Below are 21,718 nucleotides of genomic sequence, written 5' to 3' on the forward strand. Positions count from 1 at the left end.
CAGCGTTGTTTCTAAGATTCATTTATGTCATTCCATATGGCTGGGATTCGTTCACTTTGACTGCCAAATACAATTCCACACTCTCAATATTCCACCGTTTATGTGTTGCTCTGTTGATATTTGGGCCGTTTGTAGTTAACGCTGCTATAATGAATATCCTTGTACCATTCTCCTTGTGTAGACGTGCAGGAATTTTTCAAGGGTGGCTGTACTAAGGAGAGGGCTTCTTTCTGGGTCACGAAAGCGAGATTCGGCTGTCTATAAGAAAGCCCACTGTTCTAGAAGGCCCCGTCTCATTCATGCTGCTGCTCCCACGCCCCCGCTCCCTGCCTCTCCACCCGTAGCTGGGTTGGTGGGTGTGAAATGGGGTCTCCAGGGGTCTGATTTGCCTTTCTGCGCTCACTAACATGGTCCAGCATTTGATCCTTCGTTTCCCGTGCCGTCAGGGTCTTCTGTGAAAAGCCCATTCATACCTTCTGCTGTTCTTTGGAATTCTTTCCTTCGGGGCGGCTTCATAGGAGTTACTTACATGGTACGGATACAGGTCCTTTGTCAGTTGCTGTGTTAAAGTAGCTCCTCTGAGATTCAGTCTTTCACTTTTTAAGGCTGTTTAGTGAGCAGAAAATTTTAATTTAAATGTAGTCAGATGTAACAACGTCATATTTTGTCGTAAGAAGCACTTTTCACATCTTGAGTTTTCTATTCCAAGGATATTTTCCAATAGTGTCTGCTAAAAATTTCAGAATTTTGCCTTTCACATTTGAGTCTTAATCCACATGGAATCCATTTTGGCCTGTGGTGTGAATAGGGACGAATCCCATCTTTTTTTTTTCCCTGTAGAATAGTAGGATAAGTGTTTGTCTCAGCTGCATTTGCAGAACACCCTGTTTTTCCACAGTAATCTGCAAAGGACCTGCATCTACCCTCTTTGGGACCACCTCAGCTGCTTCTCAGTTCTTCTTCCATGTAGTTTTATAATCAGCTTTTAAGATCATGAACTGCCTTGCACCGGACCTGTAGTCCAGTTTGGAGAGAATCACTATCTTTAGAATAGTAAGTCTTCCTGTCCTTGAATACGACTATCTTGCCATTTATTTAGACCATTTAAAAATGTCTTTCAGGGCCAGGCACAGCGGCCTGATCACACCTGTAATCCTAGCACTTTGGGAGGCTGGGGCAAGTGAATTGCTTGAGCTCAGGAGTTCAGGACCAGCCTCAGCAACATGGCGAAACTCCGTCTTTAAAAAATGATAATACACGAACTAGCCATGGGTGATGGCGCGCCTCTGTAGTCCCAGCTACTTGAGGGGCTAAGGTGGGGGGTTGGCCCAGGAGGTGGAGACTGTGATGAGCCGTGATCGTTCCACTGCACTCCAGCCTGGGTGACAGAGTGAGAACCTGTCTCAAAGAAAAAAAGTCTTTCAATATATTTTATAATTTTTATCCATAAAGGTCTTTCTCATTTTTTGTTAGATTTACTTCTAGGTGCCTTGCATTTTTTTTTTTTTCTTATATTAGGTTTTCTGCTTGTTGGAGTATATTGAAGTGGAATTGGATTTCTATGTTGATCTTATCTAACACCATATTACATTTCCTCATTAGCTCTATTAACTTCCCTGTCATTCTTCTCTTTGCAGGTGGTGGGGGTGGGAGGAGCTTAGTATCAGCAGTCTTGGAGTTTGGGTCAAGAGTTGCGTTCCTTCCCTTTGTGCCTGTATCATTACATCAGCTTTTTCAAGAGTCACCATTACAAGCAATATTTGCTGGGACCTTTTAATGGATAACTCTTTTTTGGTTAAAGAAGTGCTCTTTTATTTCTGGTTTGCTAACAGCTTTTATAATGAATAGCTGGATTTTATCATACACTTATTTTCATTCTGAAGATGATCATAATTAACAGTGAGTTGGATTTATAGGTGGTTTATACATAGGTTGCTTTTCTTGTGTTTCTTTTTTTTTTTTTTTCACCTCCTGGTTCCCTTTCCTGCCTTGGCCTCCGAATATTGGGATACAGGCCCGCCAAGTCATTTTTTTTTTTTTTTTTGTTTCACTGTGTTAGCCAGGATGGTCTCAATCTCCTGACCTCGTGATCCGCCCGTCTCGGCCTCCCAAAGTCCTGGGATTACAGTCGTGAGCCACCGCACCCGGCCTTTTCTTGTGTTAAAATACCACGTGTATTGGTCTGCTGTCTTTTCTATAGACTATTAGATTCAGCTTGCTCATAGGTGATTTGGGATTTTTGTGACTGTGTTTATGACCAAGACTGTAATTTTTCTGTCTTTGTTATACTTTGCCCACTTCTTTTAAAAGGATGTTTATTCTCGGCCAGGCGCGGTGGCTCACGGGGCCTGTATTCCACCCTCGAGAGACGAGGCAGAGAAAGGGTGAACCGGGAGGGGCTGCCTAGAGGAGGCCCACTGTACTCCAGTCCGTCTCAAAAAAAAAAAAAAGGATGTTTATTCTCCCCTCATAGGATTGGCTCAGGATCCTGCCTGCCCTTTGTATTCTCTTGAAGAGTTTGTTTAAAGTTGCATGATCTGTTAGTTGAAACTTGGCTGTCATTGCGTTTAAAATGATTTTTGTGAAAAGATTTTAAAGTATTGATTCAATTTAGTTCATGATTATAGGGTTAATTCTGTTTTCTATTTATTTTTTGTCAACTTTGGAATGTTTTTCTAGAAATGTATCTATTTCATGTAAGTTTTAAAACTTACTGGCCTCAAGTTGTTCCTTGTTTTTTTTTATTTTTTAAATCTCTGCCATATCTGAGGCTAGGTGACTAAACTCCTAATGTTTTTTAATTTGTGTGTATTCGTTTTATTTTCTAAATCACTCATAACAGAAATTTGTCTTGTATTGGTCTTTTGAGAGAATCACTTTTTAAAATTATTTTGGTGTATATGAGTGTATGTAATGATTATATTTCATTTCATTTATGTATTATCTGCTTTCATCTGTTTTCTTTGGATTTGTTCTACTGTTGCTTTTCTAATTTCTTAAAGATCTATCTAGTCTTTCAGTTTCTATCCTTGTTATTGTCATATATAAGTATTTAAGGCTACCAAGTTTCTTCTAATTATGGTAAACAGAATCTTCCAAGAATTTTGTATGTATTTTTTTCATTCTTATTCTTTTTAACTGTTATGGCTTATTCTTTGGCCCACAGATATTTAGAAGTTGGTTTTTTGTTTGTTTGTTTGTTTGTTTGTTCTTTTTTGAAATTGACCTTTCTATTACAGAGAATGGAGAGCAGTGGAGTGAGCCCTGCAGCATGGTCAGGTGGCTTAGGCCAGGGCAGTCCCTCCGGGACTTGCATTTAGGCCTTCCTCCCATTCCCAGCCTCTCAGTCTTTCAGAGTCAGACCCCAGTCACCATGCCATTTCATCCATAACATTCTAGTGCCTAGCTCTCTAAAAGATAGGGACTCTTGATTTTAAACACTACTGCATTGATGATGTACATATTTAGACAAGATTAACCATTCTTTAGTATTAGCAGATTTTTACCCAACGTTGATATATCCCTGATGGTGTTTAAAATCACTTTTTTAGTTTGTGGTTTGACTTTTGGTACCAGGAGTCTCTGGATCCAAGTAGTGTTCATACACTGTGATTGGCACCTATCATAAAGTCCTCAGTTAATCTCTAGGTTTCTTCTTCCTTTTTTTTTTTTTTTTTTTTTAGTCCTTGAGATTTTTCTGTTGAAGACACTGTATTGTGTGTCCCACAGAGTTTTCCTTCCTAGGTTCTAAATTTTGCTTGATTTAAGCCCTGTCATGTCATTTAAAATAGTCCTTTGTTGCCTGGATTTCCTATAAATTGGCAGTTAGATCTAGAGGTTTGATCAGATTCAAGCTTGGTTATTTTTGGCGAGACTTTATAGATGCAGTGGTGCACCTCTGTTGGGAGGCAACCAACCATACCCATGTTTGTGTGTGTGTGTGTGTGTGTGTATGCATATATATAACAGCCGTATTTTAAAAAATTTATTTAATTACTTTTTTTTTTTTTTTGAGCCAGGGTTTTGCTCTCTTGCCCAGGCTGGAGTGCAGTGGTGCAATCTCAGCTCACTGCAGCCTCTGCCTCCCATACTCAGGCCATCTTCCCGCCTCAGCTTCCTGAGTAGCTGGAACCACAGGCATGCACCACCACACTTGGCTATTTTTTGTAGCTTTTGTAGAGATGGGGTTTCACTATGCCTCACAGGCTGGTCTTGAACTCCTGGGCTCAAGTGATCCACCTGCTTCAGCCTCCCAAAGTGTGGGATTGCAGGCACAGCCACTGGGTGTGACTAACAGCCATATTAGTTATCCAACAAATTCTTTCCTTCTTCTCCTTAAAATTCTTTCTGATGGATCCTGCCCCAACCTGACTGCTGCTTTGGAGATGATGTGCTTTATTCCTGGCAGTTAAGGTGAAACGTTACTGTATGAGCTTAACATGTCCGAAGTTCCTATTTTATGTCCCTGACCTCTACAACACATGGGTTACAGACACTTTAACATTGAGCACCCCTTCCCCACTCAACTCTTGCTGTTCTCTACTATTTAAATTGTCCTTTACTTCAACCCCACAAGTTAGGTAATCTTCTTCCTTCTTCCTTCTTTCTTCTTCTCCCTCCCTCCTCGTCCTCCCCTCCTCCTCCTCCTCCTCTTCTTTCTTCTTTCTTCTTCTTCCTGTGTTGTTCAGATGAAGTCTGTTTAGATTTCTCTCTGTAGTCCCCAGTTCTTTGCTCACCTTTTCTTCCTCCCCCTTTCTCTGCCCACTTCTGTGTTGTTGATCCTCCCCTGAAGGCTTCCTGGTGAGGTTTTTAAACTCTCTTAGTTTTCAGCCTGGTATATGTTTATATCCTGTGCTTTCTTGCAGAATAGCTTCCCTGTGAATGCGATTCCAGCTTGACAGTGGCTTTCTCTTAGTTCTCAGAGGCTCACTGGTCCTGGCTTCTGTGACTGCATTTCCTTTGTTGGATAAGTTGCCCATATTGCAGGGTCTTCTGGACTCTGTCTCGGTGGTCTGCTGTTTCACTTTGAAGTTGTCTTGATTCCATTTTGCTTTTTCATGCATGGTTGTGCTTTCTGTGTCTGTAGATGCATGTCTCCCACCAGTTCTGGAAAATCGTCGGCCATCTATCTTCAAATATTGCCTCTCCAGAGTTCTGACAGTATGTAGAGGTTTGCAGCTCAGAGCACAGACTCTGGAGCTTGAGTCCCTGGCCTAAATGCAGGCCTTGCCACCTGCCAGCCATATGGGGTAGGGAGACCAGGCAGGAAGGATGAGTGCCTGCAGGAATTCAGTGCTGAGGGGCAGAGGCGGCTGGGGGACGGGGGAAGATGGGGAGGCCCTAGCAGTCAGCATTGATGACAGGTGAGGTAGGGAGGAGCACGGGCACCTTCCCTGTGACATTGAGTTAGCTCTTTGACCCAGGTAGCAGGGGTTAGCTCCGTTGGGGGCAGTGGGGACCCTAAGAGGCTTTGGTGTCTGAGAACAGAGGAAGGGGCCATCAGAGGCCCCTCTTGTGGTCTCAGCACCTGCCCTCATAGGAGCTCCAGAGGATAGACTTGGGGTGCCCTCTGTCCTGGAGGGTTGGATGCAGGGTTGAAAGCTAACCCATTCCCAGGGTCTGGCTGTAGAAGGGAGAGAAGCAGCAGACTCTCCGTGCCAGGCCCGGGATGCCTGGTCCATCCCTAAGCCCTTCCTGAGCACACCTCAGTGGTGCAGCCCTCCACAGACCCTCTCTTCCCTGAAAGAAGGGGTTCTTGGGCCAGCGTAGGGGCTGGCAGTGCAGATGGCAGACTGTAAGGGCCGGTTTCATTGGATGTGATCTGAGTCAGAGCCCTCTGCCCATTTCCCTGGGGCCCATCGCAGCCTGCCTGCCAGGTACCTGCCGTTCCTGACATTCTGCCTGGGAAATCCTGTCTGTGTTCCAGAACCCTCTGCAGTACAGACACCTTCCCCACGGAGCCCGGCGTATTCAGGCTGCCTTTCCTAATAAAGCCCAGGCCGAGTCACCGGGCCTGAACTGGAGGGCCTGTGGCCCAGGCACAGGGGCTGCTGCATCGTGGTCAGCATTGTGGTCAGCTGTCTATCTGCAGTCACTACACCTGCACAGCACGGGGACACCGGGACAGAGGCTGGCCAGCAGCGTGCCCCGTGCAGAGAGGAGCTCACAGGTTCACAGAAGCCACTAGGCTGGATGCTTAGAAATGAGGACTCCTGCTTTACACAGGAATATGGGGTTTACCTAAATCTGCTTCGTTTTTCGAGTTCTCTTCCCTTCATTCTCCTGCACTATGAAGAGCTTTTTATTTCCTTTGAAAGAGAGAGCTCGATGGATGCATTGGACCCAAACTCCTCTAACCAGGAGCTGTGGGAAGGGCACTGAGGAAATGAAAGCCAGTGTTTCTTTCTCCCTCTGTACTGGAGAACAAATCAGCTCCTGTTTTCTTGATGCCTTATGAAGCGGGAGTGTTTCTGAGTCCTATTTGAATCCGTTGAAGCTGATAATTCCATTTTAGTGTCGTGTCTGCGTTAGTACCTCGCAGTCCTTCATCTCCGCTGCTTTGCATACAGAAGGTTTTGCAGACTGAGGAAGCCCCGGCCACGGCTGGGGGTGAGGGATGGCGGCTGCAGTGAAGTCTTTCCCTGCTGGACTATGGGGCAGGGATGGGCAACTGTCTGTGGTCGCCTTGGCAGTCACCACACCCTCCTTTTACAGAAGACAGCCAGTCCGTGGACGTTCAGCTCATGCATGATTTAGACCCCAAGTCTGTTTCAGTTAAAGCGGTTCAGCTTAGAGACCACAGGACTCATGCTGGTTAGTGATCGTGGAGGGAGGGATAGGCAGGTCCTTTGCTTTCTTTCTTATATCCTGAAAGTGTAAATTTTGTATTTTCCAATGAGCCTTCTTGGCTTCTAGTTAGAGTAAAAAATGGAATTTTCTAAATCTGAGCATGGTCAAACGTATTTTTATCCTTGACTCGTGTGTGAAGCTGACACTGATTTTGCTAGAATAATTCTATTATTAAAAAGGGACAGGGAGGATTCTTCCCAGGTGCACCTGTGTCCACCTTGTCTGTGCTAGGTGGGCACCCACTTGCTGGGGGTTTGGAGTCTCCAGGGCTGGGCATCCACACTGGGCTTGCTGAGCTCTTCCCCTTGGTGTTCCCTGCTCTCTCGCTGGAACAGTGGACAGGTCAGGCCCTTGGCCTTCTCGCGGTAGCTTCTGCCTGCCACTCTATAGCACAGGAGACCTGCAGGGCTGTGTGCCTATAGGGCTGAGGCTCCACTCAGCGTTGCCAGCACCCAGGAGTCTGGGCTTGCTGCCTGGGCTGTGCCGCGCCCTGTAGCCTATATCCAGGTGTGGCGATCAGTCTGCTCCTGCTCAGGCGGCGTGGACAGGTGCTTCCTTTCTTGTCAATGCTCTTTGCCTTCCTGGTGCTCAACTAACAGGACATGCCAAAACCTGCAGCCCTGCGCCCTCCTGGACACACTCGTGGCATCCTGATCACTGGGTTTATCACCCTGGGTGATGAAAAGCTTTTTCTGGGCCTGCTGTTTTGTCCCAGAAGTGTGTGGAGCTCATGAGGCCAGGGGGTACAGCTCCACCGAGGAAGCCTTGCCCCGTCTCTCCTGGACGGTGATTCTCCATGTTGCATGGCCCTGCCACCGCCACTCCTGCGTGGAGGGTGCATCCTGTTCCTGTGATGAAGACCAACGCACACCCATGCCACCCCTTCTGCCAGAGCTCCTGTTGCCCTGCCACAAGCAGACATCCTGCTGTCGCCCCTGTAGATGGAGGCCAGGGTGCCTTCTCCAGAGTCACCCTGCTGGGTCTGAACTCACACCCCACCCAAGTCTACGCCCCGTCCACTGCCCCACTGTGCCTGTCTCCAGATGTTACCTGTGTCTTCTCCTCGTGTCTTAAGTCCACACTGGAAATTTGGAGAGACCAGGTCTTTCTATCTGAGTGTCCTGTGAGACAACCTAAAGGAGATTCTGGGTGGAGATTACTCTCATTAGGCTTTCCTGACAAATCCCATCCTACTGTCTGGTACTGGAGACTGCAGAGCTTCCTGCTGTAGGTAGTCCCCATCTTACGTCAGTGTCCCCTCAAGCTGGTTCCAGGGTTCGTGGATGAGGCGAGGGCATGGAGACAGCCAGCCCTCCAGCAGCACCCCGCTCGCCTTCTCCGTCAGAATGTCCTCGGTCCAGTAGACTCGGAGAAGCCCTGGGATGCTGGAGATGGCTGCGGGGGGGTGGAGGCTGGGGGAAGATCCTGCCAACTGCAGGGACCACCCTTCTCGGTGGCACAGATTTGGGCTGAGTTCATACCTTATTATGCATGCATCTGCTTAGGCTTTTTTTCTGCTAGTAAGAAAGCAGTTTGAAAACGTAGATTTGGAAGGTGCTTTGAGTTTGGTGGAAGTGAAAGCCGATTTACGTAAAAACAAACAAAAAAAGACAGTGGAGTAAAATGCACACCTGGTATTAATTGTAGCTTTTTATTTTTAGCAGTGAAAATACTGTTTCAGGAATGTGTCGTTTCCGTCTCTGTGCTCAGCAGCCTGGGCTTGGCCGGGCTTCCCCTCTTGTCACCTGTTTTCCTGGTGCTGTTGGGAAGGGAGGTGGGGCCTGGCTGTGCCTCTGGGGCTATTGTCTCAGCTTTGAGCAGCTTTGCCGGAGCAGATCTTAGGTTGCTGCCACGGCCCCAGGAGCTTTTTAGGAAAAAGTGCCTTTATGCACGGAGAGCTGTGGGCTGTAGGCTCTCAGCAAATAGTAATTACAGGGAGGCCTGGCCTTTGGTCAGGAATGAAACCAAAGCCCAAGCCACACAAAGCGGGCCGAGGGGTTGGGCGGGCCCCCGGTGCTGGCTTTGGAAGACCATCAGCTCCGGAGCAGAAGTTCTCAGGCCTCAGGGATGCTTGGGTCTCTACAGCAGGATAAGACCCAGGCCCTCTCATTGCTCCCAAATCCCTGTGTTGCTGACCACACCCAGCCTGAGGAACCCCCCTGGGTGACCTGTGAGCTCCCCACAACACTCCTTCAGCCCCTGATGTTTCCGGCAAGACCAGCCTCCTCTCACTGTTCAGCCAGGTTAGGATGCCAGGGTTCTGGTTTGCTGTGCATTAGTGTGTGGCCCTGGGCAAGTCACTTAAATTGTCTGTACATCAGTTTCCCACACCTGTCGAGCAGGGTGTCCCTTAAGTGAATTAATACATCAGCACTGAAGGCCGTGGGCCAGAGTTCACCCCGGGCCCTGTGATGCCCTGGTAGTGAAGAGGGCCAGCAGGCAGGGGAAGTTTCCTGTGTGGGCCCTCTCCCGCCTCCCGCTCGAGCGGGAGTCTCCTCTGCTGCATTTCTCAGGGAGCCTGAAGAGCTTCACCTCCCTTCTTTTCTAGAAGGCTAAAGCGCGGTGCCATCCAGGCCTGGCCATGTGCTGCAGCTGCCTTCACGCTAGAACTCTGCACGGAGAACGCAGCTCCGAGCATGATGTCGAATGCAATCTGCCTGTGACACGTCTCTCTCCCGCCCAACCCCACACAGAGAAAGCCTCCCCTGTGCACATCCATAAATACCACTGTATCTTCTCCTTGCATTTATTTCTTTACATTTTGATTTCAATGGAAAGCAATACGAAACACCTTCTTCTTGCACCATAATATTTTTTATTTTTTTTTCAGGCATAATTTAACTTACAGTGATTGTTAACATAAGCTTTTGTCTTTGGCATTGCATATATACATCTAAATGAGAGAAACAGAAGTGGCATATAAAAACTCACCTACGTATGAAGCTCCAAGGTAGGGCCACTTAAGTTACATATGTTATCTACAGAATAGTTTTAAATCTTTACCTTAAAGAATACTTCTACTCTCTCTACTTTGTCTCTACTTTGCGTGCGTGCCCCTCCCAACCATGGTAAATACAACAGTTGTAATTCAGTTAAGAACACTGGGGGAAAATGACATCGCATGTAAGTCAGTGTTTGGAATGGGCCTCAGTTATGACTGTTCAGGCCTTTGAATATCAGTTTCAGCTCGAGGTGCTCTCCATAGCTCTGAGGAGGGATGGCAGGTCAAACACGTGTGTCCATCCCTTAGGAAATTCACAAAAACGCCAGTAAAGATCGATAGTTCGTAAATCCCAACCCAATAACAGCGCTTACCCCCGTCTCCAGACTGTGGTCTCTAAGACTGTTTCCCAAGAAAGGGACCCACACAGGGGTCTAGAAATGTACAGGAAGACGGCTGGGCGCGGTGGCTCACGCCTGTAATCCCAGCACTTTGGGAGTCTGAGGCAGATGGATCATGAGGTCAGGAGATCGAGACCATCCTGGCCAACATGGTGAAACCCCGTCTCTACTGAAAAAAACAAAACAAAACAAAACAAAACAAAAAAATTAGCCAGGCGTGGTGGCTGGCGTCTAGTCCCAGCTACTCGGGAGGCTGAGGCAGGAAGTGAGCCCAGGAGGCGGAGCTTGCAGTGAGCCAAGATCACGCCACTGCACTCCAGCCTGGGCGACAGAGCGAGACTCCGTCTCAAAAAAAAAAAAAAAAATGTACAGGAAGAGCCCAAAGCATCTGGTAGCAGAACTGGGCGCTGCTCTGAGAGAGCACTCATGGGGTCTGGAGGGCCACCCGGTCCAACCACGGGGCTCCTGCGCATCAAGGACGGGACGCACGGGGTCCGGAGGGCCGCCCGATCCAACCACGGGGCTTCTGCGCATCAAGGACGGGACGGTGAGCATTCGTAAACAGTGACGGGAAAAACACACCCGCCTCACTGCTCGCGTTTGGAGGATGCCGCGAGACCCACTCAGGATTTTCAGACACGGGCAAACCCAGGAAGAGAATCAAGCATGACGCTGCCTTTCTCATAAGCGCTGTTTGTGAGAGTAACAAGAGAGTTGATCTTGGATTCCTTCCCGTTATAGAAATGGTCCTGCTAACACATGGAGAGGGGCTGATGGGACTCGAAGAGCTCTGTTTTTAACCCTGATGCGAGAATCCAGTCAATGATCATTTCAAGCCTTCGCAACACAAAAAAGCCACCCAGAGAGCAGGGGTTCGCCTTAGGTCTTGCTAGGAAATCTAAGCTGCCTCTGAGCAGGCCCCTCGGTGAGCGTCCAGCTTTCAGAAGAACAGGAGACAGAGCCTTGCTCGTCCGCACCAGGGTGTAATCAGCAAAGTGCAGATGACCCGATGTCTTCAGCTAATAAATTATCGGGGGGGGGGGGGGGGGGGGAGTTGGAGGTGGAAGCAGAAGGGGGGGGGGGGGAAGGGTCTTAAAAGATACATCAGCTAATTACAATGTATTTAGATCATGATTTGAACAAAATATTTAAAAGTATCTATGAAACTATGGGGACACTTTCAGGCTACTTCATAATATTATAGAATTATCCATTTATTTGCGTGTGTTGGTGGCATTTGATTCGGAAGTCTTCCTGGATAAGATGCAGTGACGACTGGGGCCTGCTTCCCTGTAATCTAGAAGGTGGGGAAGTGGTCGGGGTGAGCAGAGGACCTGAGATCGGCTTGATTACACTATTCTTCATGCTTTTGTGTATTTTCGGAATTTCTCATGAAAGATAAAAATATATATTCCAGAGAAAGGTCATAAGCTCACAAAGATGGGGGGAACAGAAGAGGGGCGACATGAATGAGAGCCTGGCAACCGACAGCAGGTGACAGAGTCACAGCGATTCAGCAGACCCAAAAAACAGATCTCAGCCAACCACGAGGAGCACTGAGAACTCACCAGATGGAAGTTGCACTGCCACAAAGGGGTGCTCTCCAGCGACTGTGATCCTGAGGGCCTCTGCGTGGGGACAGGAGCAAGCTGAGGATGTGGGTACTGTAGCGAGAACAGGGGGGCTAGTCACTGTGTCCACAGCAAACACTGAGTAGGGGGTCCCTCCCTTGGTACACTGAAGGCCCAGCTCTCACCCTCCAGTCCTAGGATGGAGAGGCGTCTCTCGTGGACAGTAGGCCAGCCCTAGGGGAAGGTTCTCTGGGCACTGAGCGAGGGGGTTCCTGATGATGCCACCTCCAGTCACCCTCCATGAAGCCTGGCATTGAGAACCAGACTGTGCCCACAGTTGGCAGGTGGTTTTCGTGCCTCCACTCACACTCAGCAACACATAACCAGGGGCAATCAGGCACCTGAGGGGAGGCTTTTGCAGGGACGGTGGAGAGCCAACAGAGACTCCACAGGGAAAAGAAAACTTGTCACCAGGCTTGGTGGCTCAGGCCTGTAATCCCAGCACTTTGGGAGGCCACAGCGAGAGGATCACCTGAGGTCAGGAGTTTGAGACCAGCCTGGCCAACATGGAAGGAAGGGAGGGAGGGAGAGAAATGAGCTGGGCATGGTGGTGCACACCTGTAATCCCAGCTACTCAGGAGGCGAGGCGTGAGAATCATTTGAACCCGGGAGGTGGAGGTTGTATTGAGCCAAGATCGCACCACTGCACTCCAGCCTGGGTGACACTCAACACACACGCACACACACACGCACACGAAAACTTTTAGTGAGCTATCGTTACTATCTTCAGAGACTAGACAAGATATTTTATCCAGGAAATATGAACAGGATGACATTAAAAAAAAAGAATATCCAGGGTCCATTGTCCTCTGAAAATGGCTGCTTCATTTGTCAGAAACAAAATAGCAAAAATCATGAAACCTCAATTAAAAGGTTAGAATATACATTTAAGGAAATCACACATGAAGAAGTGTGTAAGACAAAGACAAGGAAAACAGGGAGGATGGAAAAGACTGAGTGTTGTTCTGGGTGGTCTCCTACTCAAGGGCTAGGAGTTCCAGGAGGAGAGCATGGGAAAGGGGAGCCCTTGATGAAGTGCTTCAGGGAGCCCCTCGCGATGGGAGCACGGGAGCTGCCATCTCCAAAGGACCAGCCAGGCGCCCAGCAGTGGGTGTGAAAGGTCTTCACCACACCACACGGCTTCGAAATTTCGGAATGCTGGGGACCTCGAGAAGACCTTATAGGTACCCGGAGAGAGACATCGAGTCACACACAAGATCCAGCATCGAGTGGCGCCCATTTTCCTGACAATACTGGGAGAGGAAGACAACAGAGCTGTGCCTTTAGAATCCCGAAGGCGAAGGATGGCCTTAAAGCTGGAATTCTATACCCAGCCAAAGTCAGGACGCGTGAAGGGGAGAATCAACACATTGTCAGACGTGCAGAACTTACTCTTATGCCTCCCTTTTTAAGACACAGCTGGAGCCTGAGTTCTGCAGAGTGAGAGAATAAACCAAGGAAGACGATGACTGGGACAAAGGAAAGGGGAGATTTCAGGTAGGGCAGAGACAGAGGGAGTCCTCCGGAGGAGTCGGGCCCGTCCAGGCCAGCAGCAGCGCAGACAGACAGAGCACCTGCCCCGGGCGAGTGGCACAGCTTCGGAGGCAGTGTCTGGGCCGGCCTCACCAGACAGACTGCCTCGCTGCCTAGACGTGAGGATGCAACACTCCACCCCTTGTCTGTGCCCGACCTCTGTTGACCACGTGGCCCCACTCTCTCCTCCTTGCCCCACTGCCTCGATTCCCCAAGGTCACTCATTTCTCCAGGGGGGTCTTCTGCCCAGCTCCCACCTGCGAGCTGGAGGTGGCCACCATGGAGGGCAGCTCACCCCCAAGACCACACCGTCTGGCGCCTGGTTCTGCTCCACATGACTGCCCTGCCAGATGTTGGACGGGGTGCACTTGGTTTCCTGGGGGTCACCCATGGCTTCACCCCGGAAGGAGCTCTTGTCCCCTGTCCCAGAAGCTGACGGCAGACTCGGACTCGAGACTGTCCTGTCCCGGGAACCATCGTCACCTCCTCCTTCCACGGCACTGGTGCTGCTGCCTTCAGTCTTCAGAAAGCAAAGGGCATGTTTCAGGGCCACATATATGCAGACGTTATTATGCTAGCAAAGCAAGAGGCCACTTAACAAAGTCAGGATGTTGCTCACGGGGTAGGGGGTGCATGTGGTTTGAAGGGACGCAGAGGGTGACATTTGGGCCTCATTGAAGCGGAGGATGCACCGTTGCTGGTTTCATTACTGTTCTTTTACTAAACATACTTGTTCTTCAGCATGGATGGCACACTGCACAATTAATAAAGGGTGAAGGACATGGTAGCTAATCATGCATTTCTAATGTGCTGTCTCCCTCCTCCTCTGTCCCATCCTCTCTCTTCCCCCACCCCCACACACAGGCAAAATGTCAGTGTAAGAGGAAATCATGGTTACATAGTTGAAATATCTATTATTTTTCCCTTGATTTGAATGAGTCATTCTTTACTTGAAGAGACCCTAAACGTTGACTGTGTTTCCTAAAGAATAGTGCCTCTTTTTCTTCCATATCTGTGTGATGGCATGAAATCGTGTCCTGAGAAGAGGGCCTAAGCATGTCATGGAAAATTAGTGTGCTTCTTCACGAACATTTATTTTAAAAGAGCGAGAGAGAAGGAGACTAACAGATTTTTCTGTTGGTGATTGGGAATTCATTCACAGCACACTGGCCATCTCCCATTGGACTCTGAATGCGGCCTTTGTGCTTCCACTGACGTCAGGAGTCTGATTGTCTTAATATGTTTCTCAAGGCACAACCTATAAAAGCCATTTTCTGCTGTACCATAGAATATTTATGAGAATACAGACTTTTTTGTTTTGATGCTGCATTCTTTAAGTAGAGAAGGTTTTATTGTTTTCTTCAGGGTGCTTTGGGTCAAAAGCACTAGCAGCTTCTGTTGGGAACTTGTGGCATTTTGAATGGTTTTTGATACAGAAATAGCACAAGTCACGTCTGACACAGCCGTAGGCGCACGAATGCATGAATGGGATTGTGGTTCTCATCTCCGCAGCTGGTGTGTGGGGCCGGGCCTGGGACGGCGTGGGCCTCATCCCACCCACCCAGCTCCCAGGGTCCTCATGAGGAAGCCCTCGGGAGCCCTGAGGTGGGTGTCCTTGCCCTGTGAACGTTGAATTTGTGTTATTGGATCCAACATAAACACAGCATTGTCTTCAGAGGTGAGCGATGGCCATGGCTGGAGGTGCACATGGGATGCAGGCGGCGTGTGCTGCTGTTGATTTTCTCTGCTGTGCTCTTAGCTTACTTTAGCAGAGAGTGGAGTTTCATGTGGCAGTCTGGTAAACCAAGGCAATGTGAACATCTGTTCCTCACACTGAGTGAAAATGCAGGAAGTGCCGTGGTGAGAACAGCGACGGCATTCTGCTCATTGGTGCGCCCGACTCCCCAGCCTCGGCGCCCACCGAAGTCCCCTCTGGCTGCACCGTGGCAGTGAGTCCAGGCTCCTCAGCAGAAGGTGGCTGCTCTGCAGGGCCCCTCGCCTCCCTGCTCCTCAGGGGACCCACAGTCTTCCGTGTCCATAGGGAGATGCGCACCGAGCTGGAGACACAGCTCTGCAAGGAGTAACTCGCCTCTCACTGGCACTGCCAGGGGCGGATCAGCGCCAGCAGCTTTCAGCATGCGCTCAACTGCTGGAGAAGCTGGAGTGGCTGGAAGGAGCCCTGCCTGCCTGCTGTCCTCCTCAGTTGCTGGCCTTGGCAGCCAGCTCTAGGGTGACCCAGCAGGGGCCTGGAGGAGTAGGAAGCAGCTTCCCAGCTGCAGTCTGCATCATCCTCTCTGCGCTCTCACAGAATGGAAGGTTTTAGCAGAAAAAGGAGTTTGGAAGCGACATTCAGAAGATTTGGGCAGCAGTTTCTTCCCCCATAGGGTCCTGTCTTTTGGGAGTGGGGAGTGCTGGGCTAGGCTGCTCACTGGCTTTTTCACAGGTGGTGCAATTTAAGAGCAGACCTGGGCCGAGCTGTGACCTTTCAGGTGATGCACGCACAGGAGGTTCAGCTGTGTGCCTGTGAGGAGGGCAGGAGCATCACCCAAGCTTCAGAAGAGAATTCCCCGGCAGCGGCGTGGCGTTCAGCATGTTCCGTGTCTGACTTTTGATTGTCTCAGTCCAGTTGACAAATTCCTTTTAAGATGAAATTTGAATCAATTTGCAGAACCTGTACAAATCTCCAAGAGAACAGCTTAAAGAACAGATCAAAGAATGAATGCCTTAGGAATTAAAGCATTCATAGCTCTTGAGTAGACTGGATGGAAAGATGAGTTGTACATTTAAAAAAAAAAAAACACGGGCAGCCCCCTCCATCCCACCACTAAAGTGTAGGTTATCCAGATGAGGCTACATCCAGGGAGCAATTCTCAGCTTCAGAGGGCGCTGCGTGTCCTCCTTGGCATCCAAGTGAGTGCATCTCCTCCATGCTCGATGGTGAATGCCGGCCAGTGAGGAACCTCGTGATCTTCTCCATTTCTGAAAACTCCCAGGTGGTGGGGGCCATTGCCTCACATCAGCACTGACCCCCCGGGGCTCGGATCTGGCCAGGTGCCTGCGTTGTGATGGGAATTTCAGTATACTGAATTTTGCCTCTGACCCTGATGAAATAGCTTCAGTGGCATTTGCATCAAGATCATGTTAGTGTCATCTTTATTAGAAGCTTTGGAGCAAACATGAACTTGGGTTTCCTTTTAAGATGTTCTGTGATTCCAGATTCAGGGAAATCTGAGAAAAGTTTGAAGACAGAAAATTCCACTCGGCCAGCAAACCGTGAGTGTGCAGAGCCTGCCCCGCCTTCCCCACTTCGTCCTGAGAAGCTGGGTCCTCCCCGGCACCAGAGTTGCTGCTGCTTCCTCTTGTGCCCTTGGCTGCTCTTCTGGCCCCAAGCCTGAGTGATACTCTAGGATTGCAGATGGCAGGCTGGTCTCTGGGCTCCCCCGTCCCCATGACCCTCCACCTGCACCTAGACCGCTGGGTCCTTGCCCAGGCAGCCCCTGCCCTCAGTGAGACGCAGCCCACTGTGGGCCCTTCCCCTGGGCCTGCCATCAGCTCCTGTGCTCCTCGGCGCCCCAGCGGCTGCCCTGGGCCCGTCCCCACAGCACCTGGCACACAGCAGGAGCCATTAATGTTCTTTGGGAACTGAATGAGGAGTAGAAATGCGGGCATGTCATGTTTTTGAAGTTAATAAAAAAGATCCCTTAAAAGTTGCTTTATGTTCGGTTTTTAAAGAGATTAACACCAGACATTTGTGATGCTGCCCCCTCCCTCCATCTGTGAGAAATTAGAAATGGAAGGGGATGTGCTAAAGCCAGCAGCGGGTCAGGCTTATGCCCAGCGCCTGTGGTGGGACCCTGTTTCTACATGGGACCTTGGGTGACAGCGGCACATCTTATAAGCAGGGGTCCCACCCAGGCCTCCCACACAGGGACAAATGAGGCGAGGCGTAGGCAATAACCCAGCTTCCAAGATGCAACGCTGTGCAGTTACTTATTCCCTGTGCTTATTTGTTCAAGCTAAAATGTCTCTGTTTGACCAAACAAAAAGAATATGAGAAAGACCAGTTTCACCTACAAATGTAGACACCAGCATTCTAAATAACCTGGTCTTTGTTCATGCTATTTGGTTTTTCTAACTTTATCCCTTCCTAGAGATAAATGCAACTTTGTTCTTCTAAATTATATAAGTATATGCATTCTCCGATGGATTCACCCATGGATGTTGACTGTGTAACTTAGAAGAACAAAGTTGTGTTTATCCCTGGAAAGCACAGGCCAGTTCACCTGAGGCACTCTAGGAAGTCACTCTGCAGGGCACTGGTCCCAGGAGAACCACGGGCCAATCAGCCATGAACGCGGAAGAGGGAACTGGAACCTGACATTCAGGAGACTGTGTTTTCAGGAAAGTGTTTAGCACCGCCGTGCTTGTGAGAGCTGGACCCGCAGCCCCCAGTGCCCACAGCAGGGAGCCTGCCAGCTGAGTCTTCTTCAAGAAGCCAGGCCCCATTCTCTTTTCTCTGAGTTTGCGAGTTTGCTGACTTAGCTCTCCTCCCTGCCTTTCATATATTTTATTCCTTAAAAGAAAGTCTGAAGCAAATGTAGGTGAACACTGATGTTTCATAAAACTGGCATTGCTTACGCAGTTTTTCCATTTTGCTATATTTTGTCATAAAAATGATCAGAAAAGGGAAGAAGGGAAGTGAATAGGGTCCAGTCCTCACCCACATGTGGGGTGCGGGGGTGGGCGGACCCCTGCTTTCTGCTCCTGCACATAGAACAGTCCTCACCCATGTGTGGGGTGGGGGGTGGGCGGGCCCCTGCTCCCTGTTCACTGCTCCCGCACATTGAACACGCAGTTTATGTGTGTAGATTCTTCTCACATAATAGCAATGAAAACCTTTTACTGTGTCAAAGTCGACACCCAATTAAAAACTAAATACATGCATTTTAAAAGTTGGGGGTTGCACTTCACTGATTTGGGAAAAGAAACAGAAGAGAAACAGAGAGGAGGATTTCATTTAAAAAACAACAATAACAACGAGGCAGCCCGTGCTGCTCTGTGGAATGTGATCAGCTATATTCAGAAGCTTCTGTCACCTTCTGGGTTGCTTTGTGTCTTTTCACTGTCCAGGAAAGTGGCCTGAGCTGTTCTTCATGGCCTGAGGCCTGGACACTCCTCGGGTTCAAGCCAGTCCAGCCAGGGCAGCCAGCAGGGCCAGGTTAGGAGCAAGATTGACTGTGGTGGGGCAGGGGAGGGGTGAGGAGACAGTGAAGTCAGCCAGGGAACCTGAGAGCACCCCTCACCTGGGGCGCCAGGAGCTCAGGTGACTGCAGCTCCCACGGCTAAGCGGCAACCCAGGGATCAGAACCGCGAGCTCCAGCCAGTGCCCAGGCCTCCCCCAAAGCATTTTCCACCCTTTTCTGAGGAGAAGGCTGAGTCCTGGGACCAGGACCTCCAGTGGTTTGGAGACAAAGCCAGTGTGGGACCTGCTGCCTGGGCAGTGACTGTGGAAATGCTTTGCACCAAGGGGCAGCTGCCAGTTATGGGCTGTTTCACCCGAATCGGTGGCTTTGAGACTGTGGAGTGCAGGGTTTCCTAGGAACTGAGTTGCTGACAAGGCCTGGCCTTAGGCCAGTCCAGAGACGGGCTAAGTGTCAGGGTGGACGTGGGTGGGCCATTCTCAGGGAGGCACCTGGACGAGGTCACGCCCAAAGGTGCTGACCCTGAGAGGCGAGGAGCTGTTTTCTCAGCAGCCCTCTCGTTGGCCCAGACACCCCTCTGAGCTTGAGACCCTCCTAGAGAGCAAGGCCCCACCTCCCGCCTTGGCCCAGGTCACGTGAGTGTTGGTTACGGGGAGCTTTCTGAGGGGTGGGCCTGTGGGAGGGGAGCAGGCAGGCTGGGCTCTCACTTGGATTCTCAGTGATGTTTTCGGCAGAGCCACGTGTCTGAGAAGTGACGCTGGGATGTCCCTGGGCTGTGCCAGGAGCAGTGCTGGCTCAGAGTGAGTGCCCGCATGCACTGCATGCATTCAGAACAGGGACCTGCCGTAAAAGGGGTACGCACGTCAGGCTGTTTGTGATACCTGTAATTTAAACCTACCCTTCTTCCTGCGTTACTTTTCTCACTTTCATTTGGTATTGATTTGTAAGGAATGAAATTGATTCGGCTTCTGTTCCTCATCAAAATTACTTGTAGCCTTTTCTCAATAGCACATTAGTACAGGGCAGAAAATCCATTTCTTCTCGAGGTGCAGAAACGCATGCCCAGAGGAACGCACTTGTGCCAAGAGCCAGGAGCACGTCTTGTTGGCTGTGTCTGGTAAACATGTTTTCCAAGGCGGGCACTTGTCTCGCTATGGAAACGGGCTCCAGGTCTCGAGCATCTGTCTGGACCACTTCTGGGGCACACACTGTTCTTGTGGCTCTTACAGCGGCGCGGTGACTTCCATGGAAGAAGAGGAAGAGGAGCAGAACAGGCAGTCTTCCTAGCTGAGGGCTGGCGCCTGCTCTTTTCCTTGAACAGCCAGAACCTTTTTCTTTATTTTTCTCATTATTGACTTCTAGAAATGACGTCAGCAAGGCCTCTGGGCCTGTAGCGGGGTCCTCTGAGAGCCGGCCTCCCTGGGAGGGTGGAGGAAGGAACAGGGATTGTGGAGTGTGTCCTGGCCTGGCCTTCCATGGGCTTTTGCGGTTTTTGTCCTTGAGGAATGGGCCCCAGAGGCCTCTGAGTCTTGCATTTTGAGTTTGTTGGGCCAGAGGGGGATGGGGGAGAGGGGTATCCAATCCTCAAATGTTCACAGGCCCCGCCCCGTGAAGGTGGCCAGTGTGTTGGGCGGGGGCTCTGGGGCCCGGGGACGGACGAGGGCGGCAGTGACCGGCTCTCCTGCTTGTTCTTCCCACAGTGGATGTGGCCACGGCACTGCCTCTGCAAGTGGCCCCCTCGGCAGTGCCCATGGACCTGCGCCTGGACCACCAGTTCTCACTGCCTGTGGCAGAGCCGGCCCTGCGGGAGCAGCAGCTGCAGCAGGAGCTCCTGGCGCTCAAGCAGAAGCAGCAGATCCAGAGGCAGATCCTCATCGCCGAGTTCCAGAGGCAGCACGAGCAGCTCTCCCGGCAGCACGAGGCGCAGCTCCACGAGCACATCAAGGTGAGGCGCGGCACGCGGGGGTGGGTGGGCCAGGCCTCCGGCGCCCTCAACTCCCGGTGACTCCAGCCCTGCGTCCGCGGAGTGTGCCCGGGCCCCAGGCATGACGCGAGGTTCCTGCAGGAGGCCTTCCGCGTTGGGATGGTAACACCAGGCCACAAACCGCGGGCAGCACTTCCGTGTGTTGTAGAGGACGTGGTGCTGAGTGGGAACAGCGGTCTAAAGTCGTCGTGTGGAAGCACATTCCAAATAGGAAAAATGCCTATCACCTAATTTCATCTGAAGCATGCTCAGAAATAGAAAAGCTGCCAAAGGGAAGAAGCACCAGAACCTTAATGATCGTTGCTGGGAGGTGTTTTGACAAATCTGTGTGTTTTCTTTTTCTTAGGACTTTTCTGTATTTTCTATTTTCTCTACTAACCTTTTATAATTAGAAAAAGATAATATTTTCTTTTAATTTAAATGTGGTAAGAAAAAAACAAAGACTTTTTTTGGTACTTACTCTCTACAAATATTTAGTCTGATACCAGATTTTAAAATTAAATCAATTGGAAATATATACTAGTGATATGTAGCAAAGTTATATTATATAGTTGGCAGGCTAGTTATGATATCTGTGATTACAATATGCTGTCACTGCATTTAGAACCATTTAGAGCAACACCATCTAATAGAAATATACATGAGTATATTAAAATTCCACCAGTAATCTTAAATATTCTAGTGGTCACATTAAACAAAGTGAAAAATCCCACAAAACCAGATTATCTGTATCTGTGTAACAAAATTACCCCAACACTTAGCAGTTTAAAATAGCAAGTTTGTATTGTCCTGCTCTGTGGGCCAGGAATCCCCGAGCAGCTTCACTGATGGGGTCTCCCATTAAGTTGTTACTGAGATGTCAGGCAGGGCTGTGGTCTCATCTGCAGGGTTGACTGGACTGAGGTGGGAGGAGCTCCATTCAGGCTCACTCACATGGCTGCAGGCAGGAGGCCTGAGATCCTCATCCACAGGGCTGCTCACAGCATAGCAGCTGGCTTCCCAGAGGGAGCAACCCAAGAGAAAGCACGGCCAACATGGAAGCCACAGGGTCCCTCATGCCCTGATCTGGGAAGTGGCAGGCCGCCACCAACACTGCTGCTGTTGTTGTTCATGCTAAGTCTTGGCAAGCCACTGGGGCCTAGACACGTAGAGCATCTCCATTCAGGCTAGCCGCGTTT

General features: G+C 49.8%; 1 protein-coding gene across 7 annotated transcripts in view; it reads left to right on the plus strand.

The window, feature by feature from the left end:
• The window catches only part of HDAC4 (histone deacetylase 4), a 354,088-nt gene that overhangs the window by 193,040 nt on the left and 139,330 nt on the right, over positions 1–21,718 (plus strand). For 6 of the 7 annotated variants that reach the window (XM_032762194.2, XM_032762230.2, XM_032762216.2 and 3 more), the window contains exon 4: positions 20,257–20,501. In XM_032762194.2, coding sequence (XP_032618085.1) covers positions 20,257–20,501 — 245 coding nt within the window. Of the gene's footprint in view, positions 1–19,296; positions 19,357–20,256; positions 20,502–21,718 lie in introns of those variants that run through there. The other variant, XM_032762249.2, reaches the window with a different exon arrangement.

Source organism: Hylobates moloch, unplaced genomic scaffold (genome assembly GCF_009828535.3).
Source record: "Hylobates moloch isolate HMO894 unplaced genomic scaffold, HMol_V3 SCAFFOLD_1, whole genome shotgun sequence".
Classification (NCBI taxonomy): domain Eukaryota; kingdom Metazoa; phylum Chordata; class Mammalia; order Primates; family Hylobatidae; genus Hylobates; species Hylobates moloch.